Source organism: Amia ocellicauda, chromosome 1 (assembly GCF_036373705.1).
Source record: "Amia ocellicauda isolate fAmiCal2 chromosome 1, fAmiCal2.hap1, whole genome shotgun sequence".
NCBI lineage: Eukaryota > Metazoa > Chordata > Actinopteri > Amiiformes > Amiidae > Amia > Amia ocellicauda.
The window spans coordinates 33634973-33662480 of record NC_089850.1 but is presented as its reverse complement, the minus strand read 5'-3'; the positions used below and the strand labels follow the sequence as shown (position 1 = coordinate 33662480).

Genomic DNA, 27508 nt, shown 5'->3' with positions numbered 1-27508 from the left:
GATGATTTATTGGGGCCAGTATTTTTCGATTGATTTTATGTCATAATCAAACGCTTATTTGCAGGACATTCCTAGCTCAGCAAATATTGTGTAAAAGTCATTTTACAATTCACAGAATATTATTTGTTAATTATTTCCCATGTTATCTTCTGTTATTTGCTGATTTTGTGTTTTTTGTTGTTTTTCTCTTACATTGAGGATTGTGTGAACCCTTTAAGCATTAAGATGCTTTGTGGATATCTTTTTCCATCACTTTCCCCCTTCCATCAGTTACATTAAACATCCAACCCTATAAACCACTTTTATCTCTTCCCAGAGACAATACATATTCACAGGTTATCTTCTCCAACTTCTATGGAGTTAACTTAATCAAGACAGAAACATTTTGGGTGGTAGGGGGGATCGTACAAGTAAAAAAATGCTGTGGACCGTGAGGCGTTGATAGGAGGCAAGTACTCAAAGAATTGTCTGGCAGATGCTGTGTCTTGAAAGGAATTTTGCAAGAGTTAAGTCTCATTTATAGAGAGAAATGAAAGGAAACGTGCTTCATGATCATAAGGGGATTCTAACCCAAACACTGTGAAATGGTAATATACTATAGGCTGATCAAGGTCTGGGATGTTTTTGGAGCGGATTTAGATTTGAAAGGACTGGCGTATATCACCTCCTGTTGTTTCATTACTTGCTTGTGACATATTCTATTACATGTGCTCTGCGTGATTCTAGGTTGTTGTTTCTCTTTAGATGATTATTTGCCATAAGAGCTGGCTTTTCCATTAAATATAGCCTCTGAAAAGAAAAGCTGGTTACCAGGACATATGCAGGAGAAGTAAATTTTCACTTACTAGATGTGGAACATAATGTAACACATCGGAACATGAGAAAGTGGAAGTTTTGAAGTATATAAGTGTTATACCACCTGAAGCTCTTAATTGGGTTCAGCGTAATAGGACTTTGATTAGCTTTGCTTGTAGACGTTCTCGCAGTGAGTTGAGGGGAAGCTCTTTCATTAGATAGTTTTCCTGGAATAGTTAGCCTGGAAGCAACAATGAGGATCTTGTAGAACACATAGATTAAATCCTGCAACAAGGAAGAATTTAAACGTCTAGAAATTGATGATTTTAAACACCATTCCTTTGAATATCTTATTATTATTTGGGGGGGGAAGGAGTAGTGAACCCTTTTCAGCCTGGGAAAGTGCTACAGCAGGGTATATTTTGATCAAGTCAACTGAAGTGGACGAGCCTTGTTTTCATGGTGCTGATACTGTATTTGTAGCTCTACTGTGGTGCAGTATTTGGATTAATCCCTGGGTTGTATAGCTCTCTTTTATCCAGTCTTCAATCTTCAGTCAGGCATGCCCCACCCCATATAGTGATGCCATGCTGGGCGGTGTGGTGAGAGCCCACCCTATACTGCCCTGCACCTGCTGGAAAATTACCAGTGGGAACACCTGACCTGCTGTTCCCTCCGTGACTGGCTCTCACCTTGATAAACAGGAAGTGACAGACTCCAGAGTCAGAGAGACAACCTTTGGATCACGGAAACGAACTTGGCTATTGAACGTGACAACGGACATGGATTACAGACTTTAAAAGTCTTTATTAGTTATTTGTATAGAGAGGGACCTGTTTCCTGTGTTTAGTTTAGGCGCGAGGAGCCTACTGTTTCCTAACATAGAGCCCCAGATGTGTCCAACCCCACACAGTGTTACTATATATATATATATATATATATATATATATATATATATATATATAGCTCTGGAAAAAAATAAGAGGCCGCTGCAAAATTATCAGTTTCTCTGGTTTTACTATTTATAGGTATGTGTTTAGGTTAAATGATCATTTTTGTTTTATTCTATAAACTACTGACAACATTTCTCCCAAAATATGAATGGAATGGAATGGCTGCCATACATGTAGAGATGCTGATTTAAGACAAATTTGCAGTGGTCTCTTATTTTTTCCAGAGCTATATAACAATACACAATATATATATATATAGCCGGGGGTTGCGTGTCTCAGGTGAGGAGAGGGCGAAAGGAAGAGAAGGCTGGAGAAAGGCTGGAAAAACATTGTTATAAACCTAGTTCTGGTGCAGGGCTCTAAATAGGGAGAATTAGACCTGTCTCTTGTGGGGCCACTAAATGGTTTCCCCAGTCTCACAATCTCACACAGGGGATGTTGTGCAATACAGTCCGAGATTGTCTGCAGCTGGGTCTTTCACCCCACAAGCTCTCAAGTGTGTCCACGGCTGCGCTGAAGCTTGTCATCTTTCATAGGCTTGTAATCTTGCTTGGAATTGAGAGGGAGCCTGTGTGTCCTTCTATAGCAGCTGTCCCGTACCACTTCTCGTGGCGCGTCACAATACAAGACCCTTCCCAGGAGATACCAAACTTGAGTATTCCCATGAAAAATGACAATTGAAAATTGAAAATGACTAGAGGAGCCCATCCACATTGTCTGACTGTCTCCATAAATACATCACCAGTGGGAAGACAGATAAAGTCAGGCTAGCCTCTTTATAGGAAGTGTAGTTTGGCAGTGTGTAAAGGGTTAACTTATTGGACCAAAGACAAACTGAAAACCTGAGAGCTAGACAAAACTCCCAGGCTGACGGAGGTGAACAGTAAACTGTTGCTCAATTATGACTGATAATAGTATTATTTATATTATATATGATTAATGAAAATATTAACTTAACTGGCAGCAGTTGACTTTGATGTTTAAAACTGTTTGTAAAACAGAGAGAATGATACATGCTAAGTAAAATAAATACATGAATGTATTTATTTTTAAGTTCAATGCACATGCTATTATTAATTCTGAATTCTGATGTTTATTCCTATATTATTAAATACAGCTTTTGATATACCACACATATTAAACCCAAACTTACCACTTCTGTCTGGTGATTATATATTTTTTTTAAATCAATATTTTTTTAATTAATTTTAATGAATGAACATTTTGTTCTCCAGTATCTATCTCATTGGTCTAATGAACTTATACTGAAACTGACACTTGAGTGCAACCTGTAAAATTGTCCTAACATGTTTATTATTGGATAGTACAGTACTTGGCATTTATTACATTCCCCCCGCAACATTTGTTGCAAAGTGCTGGTAATAAACAGCCCATCCACAGCAATGCTTCATTACCAATCAATACAAGGCCTACAGAGCTTAGCACCTAGAAGCGGGTCATTTAAATAGCATGAAATGTTTATTGTTTCATGGTGGCAAGCTGGTGATAATATCAGAGATTGATGAAACGTCCACAAGCAGCTGCAGACATGTTCTCAGTTGTCTAGAGTTATAGACGATCAAGGACTTTATTGATGGTCTAGATCTCTTATCATTTCTGTGTAGTGTATATCTGCGGCGATGATAAAGCAAACTGGCTATGTCTGTGGCTGTACACGCAAGCACAACATCCTCCTGTGTAATGTTACAGACTCGAGATTATCACTTTACTGCGAGGATCATTTTAGGAAATTACAATCCATGCATGGGTGCATTGGAAAACAGTTTGATATTTTGCCCTCTTAAGTAATTAAGGGTTGGGATTCCTTGGAGAATCCATTCATTCTAACATAATCTGCATAGGCTGGCTGCATCTTTCTTGTTCTTTTGTTTGTTTGCTTTTGGTGTGTGTGTTTTACTTTTCAATAGCAGTGCTTATCGCAGAAAAGTTAAAGAAGAGGTGCATGTGATTTTGGCAGATGTGGCTAAACTGAAGGCAGTGAAATAGAACAGAAAATGTCAGTTTCAAAATATATTGTTGAAATACTCGATGTTTTTATCTGTTTGTGTTTGTTTATTCATTCGTTCATTCATTCACAGCAAATCATGAAAAATCATGATAGAGAATGTTTGAAATTTAACAGTGGGAAAAGGGGAACAACAAAATCTTCTGCGGGGGTTATTCTCTCACTGAGTGTGTCCATATCAGCCCAAACAAAATATAAATTAACAGCAACTGAGAAGCATCCATCAACTCCTTCAGCTCAGTAATGCCCTTTCCTTACCAGACAGCCTGAGGGTTATAGTCATCGAGCTGCCTGACCTGCACCCTTTCACTGCAAAACATCAACCTATTGTTTAACAGTTGTGAGTGGGCTAACACTACCTTCGGAGAGCTGCTAAGACATTATCAGACTCTGCTCACTCAACCAGAAAAAAATACTTTGAAATGTCTGAAAGAGAGCGCTCATGATGTTAAACAGTCAGCACCCCCCTTCCCTCCCTTCCTCTCTCCATTCCACACACACAGACCCACACAAGCACTCGCATACAGTAACCAAGTAGATGTTAATTATCTGAAAATGATACAAGCTTTATTTGATTGTACAGGTATAAACTGTTGACTCAAGATAGTGCACTGGGCCAAGATGCATTGCCCTTTCTGTTTTGCCTGTTTTGGTCCTTCATGTGGAATTACACAGGGTGTTTGGAAAGCCAGACAACAACAATATCAATGAGTGAGAAGACAATGGGACCAAGGACTGTTGTAATGATAGTGAAGGTTTATATGACCACACACAAGAAAATACTACCCAGAGGAATTCATGTATGGAGGGAATTACTGTGCAACGTAATGGTCAATTTTGCTGCACAACATTTTCTGTCATAAACATTTAAATCATGCACTACCAGGTTTTTAAGCTGGTCTTGATTTGGGATTTTAATTTATGTAGCCTAGTCTACATTACCTAGTGGCAAGTTATCTGAAACTACAAGTTTTCTTTTTCTAAAGTATGTCTGAACTAAAGAAAAAAAGCACCTGACCCTGTTTCACCACTTTGAATTCTTGTGGATTAATGCTCTCTGTTCCTCTTTCACCTGGTAGCACCAGAATATATTCTGTGTATCTCCTTTGATAATAAATCAATACAACAGTGTGGTCCAGTAAAGTTCTCTCATCCATCCTTTCAAACAGACTTAGGGGGTTGTTTTATTTAATTTATTATTTTTTTCAGAAAGTGCAAGCTTTAGGTAAAGGAAAAAAAAAATAGCAACTGTATTTTTCCATCTAGACATGTGTCCCCTTGCTCTCTAACATGGCTGGTCCCATGTTGCCATGGTGAAGATTTCTAATCATCCCTTCACATGACAGGCTCCTATTTGTCTGTACTCCCCTGGGTGTAAATTTCTAGGCTCAGCAAAAGTCCATGTGAGCATATCAACCACCCTGCAGATGTTTCACTGCTCCAGAATATCAGGCAGCTGCTCGTGCCGTCGTCAACACTTAATTGGAGACTGCGTCGCAGGAACAGAGGCATAATTATGGCATAAATACACATCCTCTGGTGCATCATTGTATCTCTATTAACAGAAAATTTTAAACAGTGCTCAGAGTGTAATTAGTGCAGTTGATAAAGTTGTAAAACATGTAAATAAGCGAAATAGCAGGTACGTGGCCAATTGCTACCCAGCACTAGGGGATGCAGATTATAGCCTATTTAGAAATAATTAGCAAAGCTGCATTAACAAAGCTTGTGTCCTACCGAAGCAAGGCAAACATTTACACTGGTAACAGCTCTTTCTGTGCTAGCCATGAAAATCTACTAATATTTGTAATTTAGCCCTCATTACTAGAGGATAAAGCATGAAAAGAGCTCAGACATGAAAAATGACAAGTAATATTAATTTTTATTCCAGGGGAAAGGAAGTTTCCTCGTCTGCATGCTGATTTCTCGGCAGGGACCCTTACTCAGCATGTGGGGAGGAGGTGATGGGTAGCTGGTAGACTCGCATTCAGGAGCCAGAGATGGCTTCCTGCTGGGTACATACCCCTAGGTGGTACTGATGTTGGCTGATGAGGCATGATGCCATAAGTGCCCACATGAACTTCAGGGCGCAGTTCATGGAAGGAATTTAGGCATTAACTTCTATCTTTCCTGCCAACAACAGCCAGTAATGTTTTTTTGTTTTTTTTCATGATCATTCTGTACTGTTTTTTCTGAGGTCTGCAGTGTTACCACTCGAGTGTATTGTTGAAAGTGAGAGTGAGTGAGAGCGAGGGTGAGAGAGGGTATAAGTTATTAACTCTTTTAAATACAGTTCTATAAACTTTTAACAGGTAAACATGGCGCTGGGTAGGTCACATCAAAGGTTTTTGCCAGCTTTTCTGCATTTCCTTGATAACAGCAGTGCATTACACAGTAGATTAAAGCCGGCAAACATGTATTTGCCCATGAGAAGTAAAGTAGTAATTTACACAACAGTCGTGTGGTTATATATTATAGATTACAAGCAAGCTGATGAAATGTACTGTTTCTCTATGCATATTTTTTTTCAGAAGCATAAAATGTTAATTAAAAATAAATGTGTATACTTTGCCTTACATATGTCTTGACCAGATTTTGGTTTCATCAAAAAAGCTGTTGACTTTGAACATGATGATGAACCTGACAGTTGATCTAATTCATCATTTCAAATCAGTAGAACAGCTTTATATATTTTTAATATAGGTTACAACATGTGTAGTCATAGTAAGCAGATGCACGATTACATATATTGTAAGAAGACAGAATGCAGAATTCATGCCAATATATGGAAAATAAATAATCTCTTAAAATACAATATGGAATAATGTTTCAGAAACAAATTAAGAAAATATATATTTACAAATCTTAATTATAATATTAATAATAACTAATAATACATGTTTAACATATGTATCAGCACCTTGTTCTCCCATAATGCATTTAAATTGCAATTATATACTATATACTTGTGGTGGTATAAATGAGAGTTTCAGAATGCTGAATGTTGCTCGTAAAGCTTGATTGTAGCATTTAAATATGTGAGTTAATATTCAGAATACAGTATTTAGACAGAGTCTGATTTTGGTCCATTATCATTATTTCAATTATTTGCTTATTTTGTCGTATTTGATGGACCTAATGTGAAATCAGCTGAGTATACTTGCTATTCCTCGGTTAGTGCCCTCTTGACGCTCAGTCTAGGAGGTTGTCTCCCTGCCCTCTGTTTATTGCTGTTAAACACAGAGGATTTACCATTTAAAAGAGTGAATTATTACGCCATTGGCTGACCTTTGTTCGCAAGGATTTATCATGGTCTTGCAAGATCATACAATGACTCTCAGCAAATTCGCCGCATACATATCCCTTCAAGAAATACAAAGCCAAAATGCGGTTCAGTTCATTCTAAATATATGAATACCACTTTACTTTACATTAATCATTGTATGCAATTTGGCTGTTCATTAAGATATTTGCAAGTATTCTATTCTCACTAATATATTGTATTAGAATATTTGGGTTACAGAGAATGATAATTAGGACATACATGCATTTGTGTTGTTATTGACCCTATATTCTGAATATATATATATATATATATATACACACACGCACACACACACACATTGCAGCTGAGATTTTATTCAGCATATGTTGATTAAAAAATTAGTTCTTCTTGCAATTTCCCTCACAGAATCCTCTTCTTCTTGAAGGGAAAATATATTTTGCTTTGTGCCTCCTTCCTTTGAGCCATGTTAACTAACCATGCAATGATAAAGGGGATAATAGTTTAATGGGAGTAGCTGAGGTGAAATGCCAGTCGAATGTATCCTCTGTATTGCTTTCTTTCCTCAAATGGATATTAAATATTTTTAAATATTATGAGCCACCGATTGAAGCACAGTTTCCCCTTATTATTAAAACAAGAATACTAAAGGGATTGGTGATAGTTTACATATATTACACATGTGCAATATGTGCTCCTAACTTAGTCAGACTGCAGTAAGGGAGGGAAAAAGGTGTTTTCAAAATGGTTTCACTATGTGAAACCTTTTGATACAATAGGCCTGTTAGGCTTAAAATGGCTATTTATTGCCTTAGAACACATTTTATCATCCATTTAAAAATAAAATGACCTTGGTTTAATTCGGTGCCTGTTTCATTTGTCTTATAGGCCCTTTAGGTTGACAAATATCCCACAGAAATGGCTACTGATGTTTGATAGGATAATGTGCAGCCCCTTAGGACAAGGGCAAAGGAAGCTAACTTATCATCCTTTAGTTTGGTTTAACATGGGTCACTAACAGTGCCAGGGGTGACAGGGGATGCTAAAGCGTGGGAAGCAGGGAGTTGGAGCTGTAGGAGACTTTTTTTTTTTATAGTTTTCCCCTTCTGCTGCTATGAAGCTAGTGCAACAGCCTGAATCGCTTTGTTGATTTGGTTCACTGCCCACTGCACTTACTGTTATTGTTGGACACACACTCTTAGGTCTTCTTTCAAGAGCACATACGCAAAATGTCCCTTATCTGAATGACAGTCACGTATTGAGAAAAACGTTTGTAAAGGTGAGTACCTATGAAACACCTTCACCCCTACATCGATATGGACTGTGATATAGAATAAAGCCAGAGAAAATAATTACCGGATTTGGTCTCTGCGGTGTTTTACACTGCAGCACCCCCCACGGTTTTGAGAAGTATGATCAACATAACAGAACTGAAATGTCTGTGGTGTGCGAAGCAAATCTTGTGCTGTAGGTCAGTTTGTTTTTCAAGTATTGGCATAGTGAGCGTTCAAGGGCACGGAATGCAGAGGGGATTGTAATATCCTTTTGTCAAGCCCAAGGAGATCCGGGCTGAATAAAGACTACCAGCTCAATGACTCCCTTTTTATTTGTAAGGCAAAGAAAGGTAATGGAGGAATCATTTTTTCAACCTCTGCTGAAAGATCTCGCAAAAACTTTGAAAGGAGAAAACTAGATGATTGACTGGCTCACATTTCTATCACATTTCTTGCCAGAGGTTCATTAAGATAATAATAATAATAATAATAATAATAATATGAATATGAATATGAATAATAAGGATGTTGTAATATCATCTATTAAAAATCTGTTTAAAAAATGTTTCTCTGATTGTCTTAGTCTTTTGAATTTTATCCGTGCATTTAGATGTTAGTTATATGCTTGCTGCTTTTTAAACTTTAATTTTTCAGGCACAGTGAAACATAAAACATAAAACATTTTAAACCTATTAACCATTAAGTTGGGCATTACCATTAACTATTCAACCTCCTGAAAGCTAATAGATTAAAGTAGATTAAGATTTCTAATTGAACACATTTACAAAATGCAACGGTAAAATTTAATAATCATCTCCCTTGCTTACTAATATAACAGCTTCATGGCCAAAGCGATTACACACTTTACAGGTATCTGAGATGGATTAAACAAAACATTTCCGTTTTAAAGGAAGGACAAAATATTTTGCAACTGTCAAAATACATTACTGAAAAGCACCCTGAATTAAATTGGATGACATATAAGTCATATCTTAGACGTTGTGTAATGTTAAACTTAAGTTCTTCACAAGTGATTGACGGTTGTACTCAGATTTTTTAAATATCACCCACCAGGAAATTCAACTTCCTTTTCCCTAACCCTGTACTAAAAAGATTGCCTATTATTGAAAGCTTGCAAGGTGTTGCACATAAAATTATTTACCAGATGGTACATTAAAATGTGAATCAGGGACATTAAAAAACAAAGCATTAATGGGGGCAGCATTTAGACAGAGTTGTAAGACTAATCGATTTTAAAATGAGTTTGTCAACACAGTTGGTCATGCATACAATTAGCGCAATAAAAGTCAAGTTCTCTATTTTGATTCAAAGACAAATCTGGTTGATAAGGTTGCTGCTGCTTTCTTTGCTGTCCTCCGTAATCCAATCTTTGTCTTGAACAAGCATGACAAGATAGTGACACAGCTCATTTCTTTCACAGACCTTGCCTTGCTGTCTGCCACAACACTGATTTGGGAACAGTCTACAAGAAGATACTATTGTGATCACCTTTAATATAAAGTCTTTGACCTCTGCCCCTGACCATGGGGCTAAATCATACTGCGATGCTCTGAGGCAGTCAGAGTCTAGACAAAGCAGACCTTCAATATGGCTCGGCATCTCAGTATCAGAGCAGCCCTGTTGCTGCATAGGTTTTCATTAATGAAAGGCATTTAGTTGGGATTGCATTAACACTGGATTGTGTGCCAGGGCATACAGCCTTTCTTTTTTCCTCTCTCTGCACGGAGAAGCAAACAGTGGCAACTTACAGTATTGTGTCTCCAGCAATCTGCATGATGGAAGTTTTCTTATCTGGGGGAATAGGATAAAGAACTGCAGTCCATTTTCATTACAAAGACCTGTGTACAGGAGAAGATGCATGTTTGTATGTGTGTGTATATACATGCATTCAAATGACTGACTAATTTGAATAGGTATATGAATACATCTTCTTTTGTCTCCGTTTCTCTTCGTCATCTCTCTCCACAAACTCCACCAACACACAACTCCTACTTCCCCCACAAACAAGGTATGCTGGCTTCCTGCCTTTATGCAGAGCTGGCCAATCAGGGAAGTTCAGTGGGTCAGGTGCTTCTAGGGGAGGCAGTGCACTTCTTGCTGGTCATTTTGTGCCCCGTCTGACACTGCACCACAATATATATATATATTACAGGGCAAGAGAGGGTGTATGTTTGTGGAGTTGGAGCTGGAGGGTGAGCAAGACAAATTGAGCGAAACAAAGATGGTATCCCCAGACCCCAACTGTTTATCAAGCCCAGCACAGTGTCCATACCCACACAGTGCCACTATATATATATATTTCAGAGCCCTGTAATGCCTTTTGATTTAAAACTATTGAAATTGTTCACTTTGATGTTTTTACCACTAAAATTAAAACTCATTTGATGTCATTATAATTATTCTTTTTGGATATGCACTACAATAATAATAATAATAATAATAATAATAATAATAATAATAATAATATATAGATATATATATCTATATATAGATATAGATATATATATATATAGATATATATATATATATATATATATATATATATATATATATATATATATATATATTATCTTATTATGTAGAAGAAGGTGTATATGTCAGGATTATTCCCAAAGACACTTACTACTGGGGGTGCAATGTATTAAATCTTTATATTACCAACCACTTAAATAAGGCATTGTTCTCATAACATGTTACCAATCTATCGATCTATAAACTATATGTAATGTATTGGCATGGTGAGGCAATGTTATTTTGATAGGTCCTCAGGTCTCAGCTGCTCCTATACTAGAAGGAGTTGTGGGATTTGACAGAAAAGGAGAGCTTAATTACCACTGTTTTTTATAGCCTGGCCTTGACTGCTAGAGAAGAAATGCACCCGGCCTGACAGCTGATTGGAGAGCAATATCTAAGCCTTCAGAAAAGCACATCATCTCCTGCATATGGGTATGGTGTATAACTTAAGGATTCATATCTTGCAAGGGGTGTGAAGCCACTTATCCATGCTACACATGTGAGCAATTAAGTGTGGCTCACAATAGAAAGGCTTTTATTTTTAGTAAGTGAACTAGAAATATCACTGTGAAAATATGATCAGACAACATGCAAGGGTGAAATGTTTTTACCAGCTGTGTTTGGACAGATTAAATGTAACTGATGTACTTATATACCAGCCAGGGAAACAAACTGAACTCCCTGCCTTGTGGGATCTGTAGTGATAATATTTTGAATACATTGATCAAATTGCATTTCCTTTTTGTTTGTTTCTCTTCATAAGTCTCACATCGTGGGTGCCTGCATTCGTTTAGGTATATAAAAATATGTATTCAAATAATTATCGGTCTGTCCAAATAAGAATCCACAACATAGAAAACATACAGGAACTTCATTTTAATGTCACATTTATCATGTATTTTCCTGATGTGACAATAAACAGGGTAACTTAAAATGTAGATATATCTGAGATTTTTTTTCCCTCATATGGCAGCATTTGTTGTGGTCTGGAGGTTGAAAATTACAGTATAATGTGAGGGGCAACTTATATACCTTTACTAAATGGTTTAATTGTGTGAATCGTTATGACATTTTGATATGAACTTCTATGATATTGTTTATTTTCAGTTTGGAAAATGCTGCTGCATAGTATTGCCATATATTTGTGTATCAAAGACAGAAATAGAAACATTTTACCTCATCATATTCAAAACAACTGCTACTGTGTTTTATTTGCATTTTACTTCCTTCCCCAAAGCTACTAAACTGGAGCAATTTCTTTTACTGTTAAATCTAAGCCCATGCTGTCATGCTCTCAATACAAAGCCTGTCATATGGCACTGTATTTTACTGTGATGAAGGGATTTGATCAGTTTAGACACAAACACTTCAGCTCTTGAAACCTGGTTTAGAATCTGGTTTGGGTTAAAAGTGACACGGTTGTCCCAAGTGTAATATTATTCAAAAGCTAGTGGGGTATTTTCAAACATTGAAGATATATACCTAGTTTAGGTTGATTCTAAATGGGTTTTCAGAATTAATTGCACACAGACAAAGGGGAGTAGAGCAGCTGATCATCTAGAGAGGATCCTTATTTGCAAAGTGTGAAGAAGAAGAATTCATAAGCCACACAACCAAAAGCACAGTTTTCTGTGTCATGAAAGCTTAGGTAGCTGATGCAATGTGGCAGATGCCAAAAGTTATTTTTGAATACAGGGAAATCCAGGGTCTTGATCAAGACAATGTACCTAATAGAGACAGCAACATTCTTAAAGATAGATTTAAAGTCTGTAGCATGGCCAGACTTATCTTCCTGCAGTTTACAGCAAGTCTGTGCACATTGTTTCTAACAATTTTCACACTAAATAGCTGAATTGTATTAAAATGTTGGTATTTAGCTAAAGGGGGAAGTCACAATATCTCAGCAATTGCCCCTTTAACTGCATTACACCCTAAATAGCTTGCATGACAGACAGGGCAGCATCTTATACAGGAAAGCCAATTTGAAGAAATCACTGTGTTTTTTAGGAGGTAAACACCCAAAAAAGTATTTTCATTAGTTTTAATACAATGAGACTTTGACCATGTGAAACAGGAGTAGCTTGTTTTGCACCACAAGATCATTTCTGTTTTAATACCAAGTTAGTACTGTGGGAATGATTTGAATCATTACTAAATACAAAAGCGAAATGCTCATGTGAGTAATACCTCTTGCAAATACTTTATTTATTTAATTTGTATTTAATCCAGGCAGATCATCATCTTATGTTCCTTGGCAACTTGACCAATGTAAAACATATTTTTAATTGCATTATTATTGCATTTTCCATCATTCTCTTCTTATATAAATAGCAGTTTAGCCAATTTGGAAAGTGGATAATAAGAAAGCATAGTGGAAAGATATGTTTTAAAAACTTTTCCTTCAGTCAGTACACAAATCTTAAAGCCTTGTTCCTCCAGGGCCTCAGAAAGTGCCACCAAGGCTCTGTCAGTGTCAATGTTTAGATGGAACCTTCATCATTCGTTTACGTGTGTGTTTGCGATTCATGATTGTGTAAACCTATGTCTATTTTTGCGGCAAATTGTTTGTCTGAAAGATGTGTTACTACTAAAGAAGGGACATTATTATTTTAACATTTCATTGCTATGCATGTTATTTTTTTTCTTTCTATCATGATAAGCAGCCAAATGGCTTTTTTTCAGATAGCTTCACAGTACATCAAAGACGAAAAGTAGGTTATGATGGACTGGGACTATTTTTTTTTCTGTCTATGCCACTGCCGTGGGATGAAGTATGTACAGAGCAGGCCTATTTGCAGGGAATTGTTAGGTTCTGCCTTGGTTTGTACAAGACCTACAATTTATTATTTAAATATTAAGTCTTAGAGTTCCACTTTTTAAAGTCATACTGTAACAACTACAGTATTCATTATTTTAATGTTATACTTAGGTTGTGTATATTTTTGTCCTTTGTATTCATTTGACTGTGACATCTCATCAAAGTACTACAGTGAACCAGTAGTAGTGGTAAATTGCAAATATGATTATTAGAATAATTCAAAATAATTTGGAAAAATGTAATATTAAAAACATTAAAATCTATATATGTATCTAAATGAAAATGTTATGGTCTAACCCTTAATAAACAGCATATGGCCAATGACATGATAGTGACTGGAAACGTGTGTGTGTGTCCGTATATATATATATATATATATATATATATATGCATATTTTGTTTATATTAAAAAGCACTGCAATTAACAATTGCATTTTCATTTGCATAGCAATATGAAAACGGATATAACATTTAAAAGACCAAGCCTTTTCCAAGGTCAAAGAGAGGTTATTTGAGAGACTCTCACAAAACAGTACCTCACAACTACAGCACGTACTACGAAAAACCATTATATACTACTAATATGATATTCTCTGTCTTACTCACATGCAGATGCTATCCCAGTACTGTAGACTCAAGCTTTAACCTTAGTCACAGGCCTGCTAATTTGGCTTTTTTCTTAATCTCTCTGGAAGTTGCATAAGAGAAGAGGAGCTGTGCATACTAATATCTCACTTACTATCCAGTCTTTCCTCTCCCTTAATTCCTGGTGAGTGGAGCTAGGCTGGAACAAAGATACCCTAATTATTCTCCATTTATTTGTCTGCTTGAATGGTCTTAAATACCAGAGTGATTAATTAGCACAAGGCAGCCAGGGCAGGATGTCACACCCTCCTCTGCGTTTAAGTATCAGCAAGGTTGTGCTCAAGTGTTGACAACAGCAGATCTTTAATTTCTTTGTGAAGAAAAGTTAACTCAGTACAATTAATTTGTGATGTGCTGGCTTGCAAGAAATCTGTTACATATAGTATATCACTGCTAAGGCATTTAAACTGTCCTTTGGGTTCAAATCCTCTTTTCTCCCTGTATTAAAATGATTTGTATTTGCTTCCTCCATTATTCATGCAGATTTGATGTGTGATTTGTTAGCATTTGATCTAACATGCCTGTAAATATCTGAAACCAATAAAAACATATGTAAGCTACACTCCCTGGGCAAATTTATTTTAAGAGCAATATTTCTTTATTCATGACATGTTTCTATGTTGAGCATTCCAAAAAAATCTAAACACTTTTAATTGTAATAGTATGTAATAGAGGTACATTGTATCTAAAAAAAGTACAGAATTATTCATAGAGCAAGTGATAAACCTTCTAAATTACATATATATATATATATATATATATATATATATATATATATATATATATATATATATATATATATATATATCTTTGTATATTAAATTAGTACAGTAGTTTAATTAATTATAATTTAAATATACCATGTACCTAACAGAGTTCCCCACTATATGTTGCTTTGCCTTCCTACTCCTCCAGTCATCGCCTTTGTAACAGTTCCCCCTTATTTCTGGTGTTCTGGTCCCTATGGCCAGGCTATTGATCTTTCAGCAAGCAGTTAACCTAATTTAACAGAACTAAAGACTTCACATTCATATCTTCCACACCTTAACTGGAGTTTTATTAACTACAAAATTATTGCTACACTGTGGTAAATTCTAACATGAATAATGACATTGTATTGCCCAATAAAATATAAGATGATCTTTGCCAATTTATAATTATATTTAATACATTAAAAAGTGTATGTGTGCGGGTGTGTGTAAAGCTTTTTTCATACTTTGAAAAACATTGCATTTCAGTTTGTCTTGATTATGCATAGGGAGGCACCGTGGCGCATTGGTTAGCACTGCAGCCTCACAGCTCCTGGGACCCTGGTTTGATTGCAGCCTTGGGTGCCTGCCTATGTGGCATTTGCATGATCTCTCCGTGGCCACACTGGTTTTCTCTGGGTGCTCTGGTTTCCTCCCACATCCCAAAGACATGCTGCTTAGATTGATTGGCTACTTGTTGTGTGTGTGTGTTGCCTGTGATAGACTGGTGTCCTGTTCAGGATTTACTGCTGTTTCTGGCTCACTGTGACCCTGTACAGCATGAAGTGGTTATTGATAATGAATCAATAAATATGCATCAAAAATGCAATTGGAACAAGTAAGTAAAATCTAAATAGGCTGTATTTACTTTGACATTATATGATTACTTAATAAAGAAACTGTATCTCATTTCAGGTGAAGTTAAAAAAAAAACATTATGAGAATATAAAATTAACTCTGGAGGTGTTTTATTCACACTGTCAACAATGATACTGTGAAATATTTTGGAAGAGAGGGCGAGATATTTATATTATATATAAATAATCCCTGCATTAACTGTATTTTGAATATATATATATATATATATATATATATATATATATAGATATAGATATATACAGATAGATTTAAAATACAGTTAATTTGATCTTTGCTACAATATTTTATTTTGCTGGTTGATGTGATCTTAGTTTAATGTGACACACAGTTAAACACTTGACTTAAGAGCGTTGATTACGAATACAGTGCAGTACAGTGTTAACTGGGTGCTTAAAGGGGCTGATATTGATACCACTTAGAGTTGAATGTATTTGCTAGAATTAATTTTAAAAATAGTTTTGTAAGTGTTACATTTTTACCTTTTGATATAATTACAAGTAAAGGCATTGTAACATACAGCATGTAAAGCAGTTAATTACTACAAATTGAACATTAACTGAATAGTATATATTTGTACCATTTTAAAATATAGCCAAACAAAGAAGTGATCAGTTTCAGGTCTGCACTGTACCTGAAGCTTGAGTACTGCAGTAATTGTAGGTAATACAAAGGTTGTCAGAGATTTCACTGTGGACTGTTGCTAGGCAACATATGCAATTGTTATTAATAGAAAGTGAATGGGTGACATATAGAGGGCCCTACTATATTAAAATGAGCAGCCTTGACATATAAATAATATGTAAATGACACAATACCTAGCACAAAAGAGAGTAGGCATAACCATGACAGTATCTTGTAGCTTGCCATTTTGCATTATGCAATGTCTGATACAGAAGGATGGCATTCAGCTGTATTGTAGGTGCTCATTTTAAGTTGAAGGCTCAGATATTGTGTGTGTGTGTGTGTGTGTGTGTGTGTGTGTTTGTGTGGGTGTGTGTATATAGGACCGATTTTAGACACCACACCATACGGAATCTTTCCTCTATTTTGAGCTTCTGAACTCAGGGAATTTTAAAGGTATACAATGTTAAAGTTCAAAATAGAAAATGTAATTCAGCCTTACATACATATTACATTATTTCAATAACAATAACCATTTCGTCCTCAGACCACTGGAGTATTGAAAGTATGTCAAATGTAATACTACCGCACAAGCAGAAGTCACTATTGAAGCCTGGGGCTACATCTGTGCTTGGTAAGACAGTGAGGAGTGAGACCTTCTGATTTTACTGGAGACCAGAAGCAATTTAACAAATGCATTTTTAGTGTTTGGGAAGTAAAGTAGAACCTTTATTAAAACAAGAATATTATTTGATGGCATAAGGTCATCAAAACTGCATCTAATGGTTTTCCCCATCTCCAAGTCTAAAATCCCCGAGAGGCCATACTTGAAGCCATTTTGCACTTTTTCTTGATGATCTCCAGGCTTTTAACACCTAACCCCTGCCCCACTGACCATATATACACACACTTAAAATGTCATGCTTTAGTTTAAGTACCAAACTTTGCTGATGAAGTGTGTATGTGTAGTCTTTTAGGAATCTTTATACTTAAATCACGTAATGTCTCATAAATGTCAGTGATTAGATTTTAAGCATCTGTTAAACAGTAATTGATCTGCTGGTGTTATAAAGCACATATGATTATAAAAGTAGTAGATAGAAGATATAATAAAGACAACATGCAAACACTGTTGTGAGCTATTTGAAATAGTTAATGTTAATGCATGAAATATGCACCATAGCAATTTAGTTTTTTTTTTTTGTTGTTTTTTTTTAATAGTGCAAACAAAAATAAAGCTTAATTAATAACAATAAAGCAGAAGATCTGATTCAATCCGGGATTGAACAATTTATATCGAAGTAAGACTGTCCTTATATTGATCAAAAGTCTGGTAAAGTTGAAAGAAGAAATAGTTATCTGTAGTAAACTGCAGTATGCTCTTGATCAAGTAAAGAAGGAAGTCACAATGCATTGGAAGCATCCTGGTATGGACCTGGTTTGCTACAAATGGGTTTGGAACAGAATGTATTTACCTCTGTTGTTTAGCTGAGATTAAGACAATCAACCTGGGGTATAATACGGCGTGTTACTATAGTAACTTTACAATCTGCTTGTGTGTGACAAAAGAGGCTTCATCTCGTCCATTTCATGCTCCTGTGTCGACCCACTCCCTCCTGGTGTTTTATTATATCTGTTTTTAAGGCTGCCTGCAGGAGACACAGCTGCTGTAGCCAAAAGCAGGCTTCGCCATGTGAAGCTGAGTGCTAGATGGAAGCCAGTTGGTTGATGGGATTATGGAATTTAAAGTGCTGTCACACAAAAAAAAAAAAGAAAGCACACAAAAAAAGTTATCTCATATAAAAGAACATAGCCGGTACACTTAGAAGTTAATATCTGCTGATGACTGTTCTATCTTTAGGTAATTATTTGCATAGAAATTCACCTCTTCTTTCATTTCACCTTGTTTCTACTGGGCAGAGTGATGCGTGCAACATATCCAACTTCATTTTCATCTGCCATGTTTTCCAATAGCAACCCGGCAGCCCATCCCTACTCATTAATGGTCCCGTGGCATTAGTGTTCATTTACTTTTTGTAATTACAAACAGTGGAAATCTGCCGATGAAAGCATAATGAGAGTTGATGTTCCACATGGACAGATTAATATTTTTATTTTTTATATTTAACCGAAATACGAATACAATGCTACTGGAAATAAACTACAATAATTCATCTGAGTGTGAAATCCTCATATATGAAAGCACTGTTGTGTGGCTCTGGAGTTTAAGCAGACAAGGAGATTAATTCCCACCAATTTTCTGGAAAGTTTAAATGAGTCATTAATTGAGGCAATTATTTGGCCATGTGAGATATATCTTTAGTGGAATGTGTATTGAAGCATCTAGGCATAACAAAATTATGGTATGCTTCTTTAATATAATTAAAAAAGTTGTATGTGAAGCTAAACAATTTTGTATTTTATTTTATAGGTGTAGATCATACTAATGCAGACCTGAAAAAGAACTTTGTGAGTAATATACTTTTAATGCATTAGAGTAAATTTGTGTGTTTGTGTGTGTATGTATATATACATACTTATATACATATATTGTTTAACAATGATTTATATACAAATGATTGGTCAAATTAAATTACAAAAATACTATAATATGTGTGTGGGTTTCATGGGTCTGAGAATAATTTAACACAAAATAGTCATTCCTCTTGCTGTTTTGTTGATATCTTGATGCCACTGTGTTAATTATGACAGTACCTGCTTTTGCTTCCTTCTCAGTTTCGTTACAGATATATACTAAGTAACTTCTAAGTATTATCTAGACTGTTTCTATGTTTATATATTCTTGATTTTATTATGTATGAGTCGATCCAATAATGTCAACTAACATAGAGGCACAGATGAGAATAATTCCAGAATTTTATCTGCTGTGTCCTTAACTTGTGTCTTATCTGTCACTGATGAGTAGAAGAAGTGTGTTTACTTTGGCCGGGACTTTGGGTGAGGACGGGGAGGTTCCCCACAATGTTGAGAGAACCTTAAATTGTCCCCCCAACATTGTATGCCCGGCACCATAGGCGTAGGGGACACCCCCCCGCAATATTGTTTTCCCCCCAGTACTGAAACGAAACCTAAGCCCCTGCCAGGCATGGCCCACATTAAGAACATGTTAACAGACATTACATACACATTAACAAATGCATAATTACAGTGTTCTTATGAGTAACTAAGATGTAGTTACTAAGTACCTACTATGTAATTAGGGAGACCTATTGTAAAGTGTTAACATTTTATGTAACATGGTGGCCAGAATGGTATGCAATATTGTAAATGGGCTTTGACTACCACATGTCTTTGTTCTACTTTTTTGTGTAATGCTCACTCCTCTTTGCACAACTTAGTCAGCCATTGTGAAAGGCTGAATTTGTTTTTCACAGAATGATCTTGTCAGACATAGCATTGTGAAATTGACAGTGAAAGTAATGGTCAGTAACTTATTACTAACTTTACAAACTACAAATTCCTCAAAGGCATGTAATGCAGTCATCATAGGATGTTTTCTAAACTCAGGGCCAAATTCAATCAAAACTTTGACCCATCCACTAGTAGCAAACTACAAATCTGTACATGATAGCGGTTACATTCATGATTAGAAGAGAGTAGCATCTTACTAAAAGTGAAATACCTGAGTATTGTTCTGTAGTTTTCTATTAGCAGGTGGCTCAAAGATTTGATTCAATCCCAGCCTCAGTATTTAAATCCATGTTTCAAACCAGGGGAGACAAAAACTGCAATATATCCTGATTCCTTTTCTATACAGTATGCAGCATCAGTACTAGAACTTTTCTTCTGTAACAGCTACAGATATTGTACAAGGAGGACTGATGGCTAAGTATCACAATATTATCAGTCACCCTTCAGATTTACTAAAAGATATTCTTGTGGCTAATGTTTTATCTGCAGTTAAATGGAACATTTCCTGTAGCACATGTTTTATCTTGAACTAAGTAGGAACAAATTTAATACCCCTTTATACTGATTAACACTCATCATTATTTTGTGCACTGATGGATTCCTATTTGAGTTGCCCAAGGCCGGTAGACTATGAATACAGTGCTACTTATGAGTGTTTGGATTGGATTAATACGTTGATACAGTAGCTGACTTTCACAATGAATGACCTTCTATAATAATGATGAGCAAAACTGATGTCATGATATGATTGAAAATAGAAAGCACTGCGACACTGGTGCTTCTTTCATTCACAAACTGAAGATAACAAGCCAAAAAAAAAAAGAAAAGCAGGTGTTTTGAAATAAGATTATTATAAGGATAGATATTACAGCAGATAAATTGCACATGTTGCATCTCTTTTCTTTGCTTTTCAGGAATTTTATGCCAGTTTTGATCTACGCGGTGCTCATGGTTTATCGCATGATCCCATGCCACTGAAAGACTCAAGCAATGGGTAATCAGCAGATTAACATAATTTGCATAAGTAAGCTGAATTTCCAGAAACATATTTGGGCATTAATATGAAGTCAGGCAGTATGCATTCATTAACATCTCAAGTTTGTACGTTTTTCAGTATAACTTTGGCTCTGACTGACTTGCACATGACTTGCTGGTTCCTAAGTCATCTTGTGACTCACTGAACACCCTCATGTCTGGCTAGGGACTTGTAATGACCCTTCCACAAATGATCTACTGCATAAGATATTATGTAGATATGATCTCTCTATTACTTATTCACACCAATGATTTTCATGGTTTCACTAAATCGTCTTCACTTGGTGTGTTATCTTACTTAAAGTGTCTTTGGGGACATTAAAAATCATATATATTTTTTTTGTTTGTTTGTTTGTTTTGTGTGTGTTGTTATATTAGTGTGTCCTTTCTTTGATCTTATTTATCCCAGTAATATTTATCTTCATAATGAATTATCTTTTTGATTGTTGCTATTCTCTATCCAGTACATTTACTGAATGTTAACTGGGGCATAGGCTGGAATTAAATCATAACTTTGACTCTACAAGGTATTTGATTCTTACAGTGTTTAAGCCTGTAAACAACATTTTAGATCTGTATGTTAACACCATTTGGATTATAGTTATAGATTTTTGTCAGGGCTCTTTGGTACCAGGAATAATATAATTTCATGTGGTCTTTTTTCATATTAGGTGACAATTTTCTCCATGGAGATCAAAGTTCCCAACCGTTGAGCTAAAAATTTCACACAAAAATTAGTTGTCACTACACATCTTTTACACACTACAATATATGAAACTCTTCCTTCACCGAGTCATTGTAAATTGTGAAGCTCAGACTTATGTATTCTCACTTTTAATTTGTGTATTTAATGATCATTTGAGTTATGAAGGTGTGATGCTAGTTACTTCCTCTTTTTAACAACTGTCATTTCCCTTGAAGACATGGGACTCGCTGTGCCGGAGAAGTGGCAATGGAAGCAAACAATTCCTTTTGTGGGGTTGGTATTGCATTTAATGCTAGGATCGGTGGTGAGTACCCCATTAATAAATCACATTTGACTGTCCAATGTGCTATGGCATCAGCGAGTATTGGTAGACACTGTTTGAATAATGTAGAAGTAATCAAAAAAAGAAAACCAAATATTTCTATATGCTATATTTATCCACAGTTTTTTTAATGCATTATTTGGAGTTTCCTGTTTTTAGATGTTATTTTTTTAGGTACACTCTAAAAGTATTTGTACATGTAAGACACACTTTAACAGACTATGCCAATAGACAGACAGTATATTATCATCTTAATTGTTTCTCCATATCCCATTCAATAATGACCAGACTGCTCCAATATGCTTCTTAATACATTTCACACAGCCTAATGTAATATGACTGAAATGTCACCCTCACTGTTCATGTTTGTAAAATACTTCCTTACAAGGTCATTTGCAAGTGCGATGCAAAACCAAAATAATTCTCCCCACCTATTGTGCAAGAACTCTACCTTAATAGCACCAAAAAAACATATGTAACACCTCTAGAGGTAGTTTGATGATGTCTCGATGGTAACACACGTAACGCTACTACAAGCCTTATTTGTTGCTCTTTGCAAAAAAGTAAAACCGCTTATTGGAGCTGCTGAATGCTCTTTTACTTTACTGCCTAGTGGTAGGGAACATGTTCTTTATATTCACTGTTGAATACTTCATGGCAGCTATTGCCACTAGGCAGGTATACCATTGAATGTGGTATTATATGTGGTATTAATGTCACAATCTGGGATTTAAAAATTCTTGTTCAATTTTCAAGGCGCAGAAATCACGATTACCCTTCTTTTCACATACGCTAACACTTCCATGCAAACTCCTAGACACATCTTGTGTTTGTTCCTGTCAATTCTGCTGCTGAAGCAGATCAGCACTAACACTTTCCCAGCCAAACTCCGGTGAAGAGAGCTCCTCGATTAAAACAGATGTGTAAGTGCCATGCAGTGATGTCACAATGCTGTCGATACTGTGAACGGTGATAAATGTCACTGCTTTAGGCGCCTTCCGTGGCCCAGTAATGAAAATGGTTTGTTCTTGTACATCACTGTATGTCACCAGTAGTGAGGGCACTTGGCTGGGACATGGAAAGGCAACATTAAAGTCCTCATATGAACATTGTACTTTTGGATATGTTTGCTTGTTCACTTTTTATGTAAATAACCTTTTTCCAAAATTGCTTTAGTAGACAGTTGCAAAAGTATTACACTACAGAGGAGGAATTCAGCTAGGACCTGTTTTAATTTGGCAATGTTAATTTGGAATAACTCTGATTAGATTGCATTGAAGAAATTGAAAACCAAACTGCAGTTCTAATATTATGTTGCAATGGCTTGTTTTTAATTATATATGCTGCATAGTCTCAGTGGTATTTGGTTTTTAATGAATTATTATTATTATTATTATTATTATTATTATTATTATTATTATTATTATTATTATTATTATTAATTATTATTTGTGTATGTCTGTATGTAATAACGGGTGCGTTTCCTAATTGTAACTTAATTTGTTTGTTTAAACATTCACTAAGTGTGCGTGTGTTGAATTCTTCAGTTAACCAACAGGGAATGTTGTGTGTTGCATTGGAATAAAAGTTACAGCACATTACACACCCTGTTGTAGATGATCATATTCAGATTGTATTGCTGTTGTTTACGAAAGGATCAAAACGTCAGATTTAGAGAAATTAGGCAATATACTAATTAATTACATCATCCCATCTATACCACTTGTACTGGTAAGATACTGGAGACTGGGTGAGTGAGTGAATTTACTTTTCTACATTAATATTAGAATTCTGACGTCCTACAAGTATTTCAGAGAAAGAACTGCAGTGTTGGCTGTAGTGAGGAATGCATGATAGCAATAGCATATTTCTAAAGTATGTAATTTAACCATGCCAAGTTACATAGTTAATCAGACACTGCAGTTCAACTTAAGATGATGATTGCTGGAAAATAGTTATAAATTAATTTGTAATGTATTTTTGAAAACATTTCTAAAAATAGTTTCTTCCTTAAATAATGCATGTGTTTGTTTGCTTGTTATAATTTAAATCATTACAATACTGTTCAGACAAGATGACAATGGGAGAGTTGTTTAATGGTATTATATACCTTCATGACCATGATGACTGAGCATGCAGTGACTTGCTGAGATCAAGAGGAAAATAATTAAAATAAGTATGTTGCAAAAAATCATGCAAGGGTGTGGTCAATGCTGGTTACTGTCTTTTCTGGATGGCACAGTGTGTCTACATGTTTTTTCAGAAATGGCAATGTTACATTTTGTGCTAGGGTGATCATGAGGCTGAATATAGCGATTGTGAAATGGTGACAGGATGGGATTTGAAAATTCACAGAAAGACATTAACGATTAAATTGTGCATTTGTAAACTGAGTATTGTTGCTTAATTACCCTGCACAGCAATAAAAATTATGAATACAGTCTTCATTTGTTTGATCAAATATGATTTTTTGATGTTTATTTGTGTAGTTAACAGTTATTAATTCGTTACATTTGCTGTTTATACTTTTGTTAATTCATAATAAAGTGCACATAAATGTCACTTTTCCAGTTCTCTCCCAATCCAGATAGTACCATTGATCAAACTGTTCGCTTGGTCTGTTCAGCATCAGGAATACTGAACGGCTAACGGCAACTTGAACATCCTGTCCTGTCTCCAGGTGTACTGTTGACTATGGAGTCATATTGTCATTGTAATGTTTGTGGAGACATTTAACTTGATGTCTTCAGTGTCTTCCATGACATTACATTTTGTTCTTTGAGTTGTTTATATATCGTCAGGGCTTGGAAAATTGACTGACCAATCAGAATACAGCATTCTAACAATCCACTTTAAACATGAAGTTACTGAATGATATCAATCTTTTACTAAGACTTTATTGTAGGATATTACTGGCTGACTGACACTCTTTTATTAGCCATATATAGTCAGGTCAGTTTTTTTGTGTTCAAAATTTAAAGAAATAAATGAATATTTGAGTCACAGTAAACATTCTAATTATCAGTCAATGAATTTGTGTTATACATTACAGCAATTAAATACCAATGCAGCATACTTTCTGAAATTATGTTCTTATTAATCCCTGAGTCATGAAAACATATAACCATAAAATAGCTTTAGTATTTTTGTCTTGTCGGGCTAGCATTTGTATGTTATAATAAATCTGAATAAACAAACACCTAAATACATAAATAATTGTATTTTCTTAATTTCAAACAGTATTTTTTATTTTCCATCAGTTGTCAGCTTTGAACTATGAACTGTGGTGTCTATCTTTACTTGGTACTTGGTATCTTTAATGTACATTGCTTCATCACTGCCACTATTGATGACTGTTTTCCTGGTAACACTTGTGGCACTGATAGCTCTAATACTTCTATACAGCGGTCATTTCCATCCGTTCACCTGAATTCAACTACCTTATCCGTATAAGCTGTAAAGAAGAGATGATGTCATTAATTAGTACCTGGTTTAATTTCTCTAAATCTGCAGCTTCAGTCCATTTGTAAACAAGAAGAATGCAATTGGAATATATAGTTCCTATATGTGGGCGTGTCATATTTGTTTAGCTTTGATTTTAGTCCAGCTTGCCCATTAACATGTAACACAAATTATAAGCTTCCATTTTTATTGGATTACAGTAAGCCAAAATCAGTCATTGTAATTAATTAGAACTGAAAACCTTTTTTATTATTAGCAAACAGTTTGCCTAAGAGACCCACAAAAACATATTTCTTGGGAAATTATGTGATTGCAAAGAGAGCTGTTCTAGATTTATTGTATTTTCAGCGTACATATTACATATACACTGGCCCGATTATCTGACAGAATTTAACTAAATACTCCCTTGGCATCTCTTTTTCACCGATTATTCACCGGTCCCATTTCAGTGATTGCTTGGTTTGTAGATAACTTCATAGAGTTCTATTGAATTAAATAACCAACAGCAAATTAAATGTTTAAATATTACTTCAAGGCATTCGCTTGCTGGACGGCTCTGTGACTGACTCAATGGAAGCAACATCTCTGACTTACAATAATGACTTCATTGATATTTACACCTGCTGCTGGGGACCAAAGGACAATGGGAAGGAGATGGCAGGACCAGGCAAACTCACAGATAAAGCATTACGACTGGGTGCAGCAAAGGCAAATTTACTGTTTTATTATTTGTTTGGTTAACCATTTTACAGTTCAAATCATTATGTCTTCTCATTTTAGTGAAGGAAAATACTGAAATGTACAGTTTCACAAAAAAATTAAAGCATCAGTTAACTTATAATGTTTTAATAACTTTTACATATTCCTAATTTCCCTGTTCGGCAGAAACACATCTAAAAACAGTACTGTAGTCAGAGAGAAAGGATTCAAAGCAGTAGTCCTTTGTATATTTTTACTTTGTGTAAAATTGTGCCGGACATCAACAAGAATGAGAGATGTGCAGTGTTCTTAACCACGATGAAAAGAATCAAGCTCCTTTCAAACTGTCTGTTGCTCTCCGAATGCAGGGTCGCAAAGGAAAAGGCAACATCTTTGTGTGGGCTTCTGGCAATGGTGGCATGGTTAATGATCACTGTGGAGCAGATGGTTATGTCAACAGTATCTACACCATTGCCATTGGAGCGATTTCACACAACAGTCTCCCGGCCTTCTTTGGTGAACCTTGTCCAGCAGTCATGGCAGTCACTTTGACTGGTTCTTCCAGTGGAGAAAGCCTTCCTCTCGTAAGTCACAACACCGTCATCCTTTATTTGTATTTTTTTCTTCATCAAATTAATAAATGACAAATATTTCAAACTTGTATATCATACTATTCATATTTGTCCAGGTTTATTGGCAGATATGGAAAGCTAGTATTTCAGTTGAAATCAATGCCTTATAAAATAAGTCAGAAAAATAAAATAAAAAGGCAGAGGACTTAGGGTTGTCTAACTGTTTGTTGGCAGATACTGGTAAAGCTTGTATAGACTTGTGGGTTTCCAACACGTGGAGAACACGACCTGATTGACTGTAATTATGTTGTTTTCAGGTTGAGGCTTCTCTGTTGGTAATTTCTTCACGCTTAACAATCTTCTGTAAATCAGATATGTTACAGAGAGTGAGATTACAGTTCACTTTCAGGGCAAAACTAGACCTCCACAAGCACTACATTGTTCCCAAGCATGATTTGAAAGAGGATGAAAATAATTGTAGTCGAACTAGATACTGTAATTTGCTAAAGCTTTCAATGTGGTCATACTTAAGTATATTCATGTAATATGTAGTTTATCAGGGCTGAGCAGTTCACATTGAATGTGTAATACATGGTTATAACTGTTGAGATGTGTGTATATGGATGGATAAAACACTGTGCACTGATGTTAAGGCAGTCAAGATAAACTAATATAATACAAAGCAATATACAAGAACATGTA

At 35.6% G+C, this 27508-nt stretch overlaps 1 protein-coding gene across 1 annotated transcript in view; it reads left to right on the top strand.

The window, feature by feature from the left end:
* Positions 1-27508, top strand: part of LOC136748666 (PC3-like endoprotease variant B) — a 272976-nt gene that overhangs the window by 156795 nt on the left and 88673 nt on the right. The window contains exons 7-11 of the mRNA XM_066702614.1: positions 19010-19047; positions 20925-21004; positions 21967-22055; positions 26071-26243; positions 26603-26818. Of these exons, the coding sequence (XP_066558711.1) occupies positions 19010-19047; positions 20925-21004; positions 21967-22055; positions 26071-26243; positions 26603-26818 (596 nt within the window). The remainder of the gene's footprint in view (positions 1-19009; positions 19048-20924; positions 21005-21966; positions 22056-26070; positions 26244-26602; positions 26819-27508) is intronic.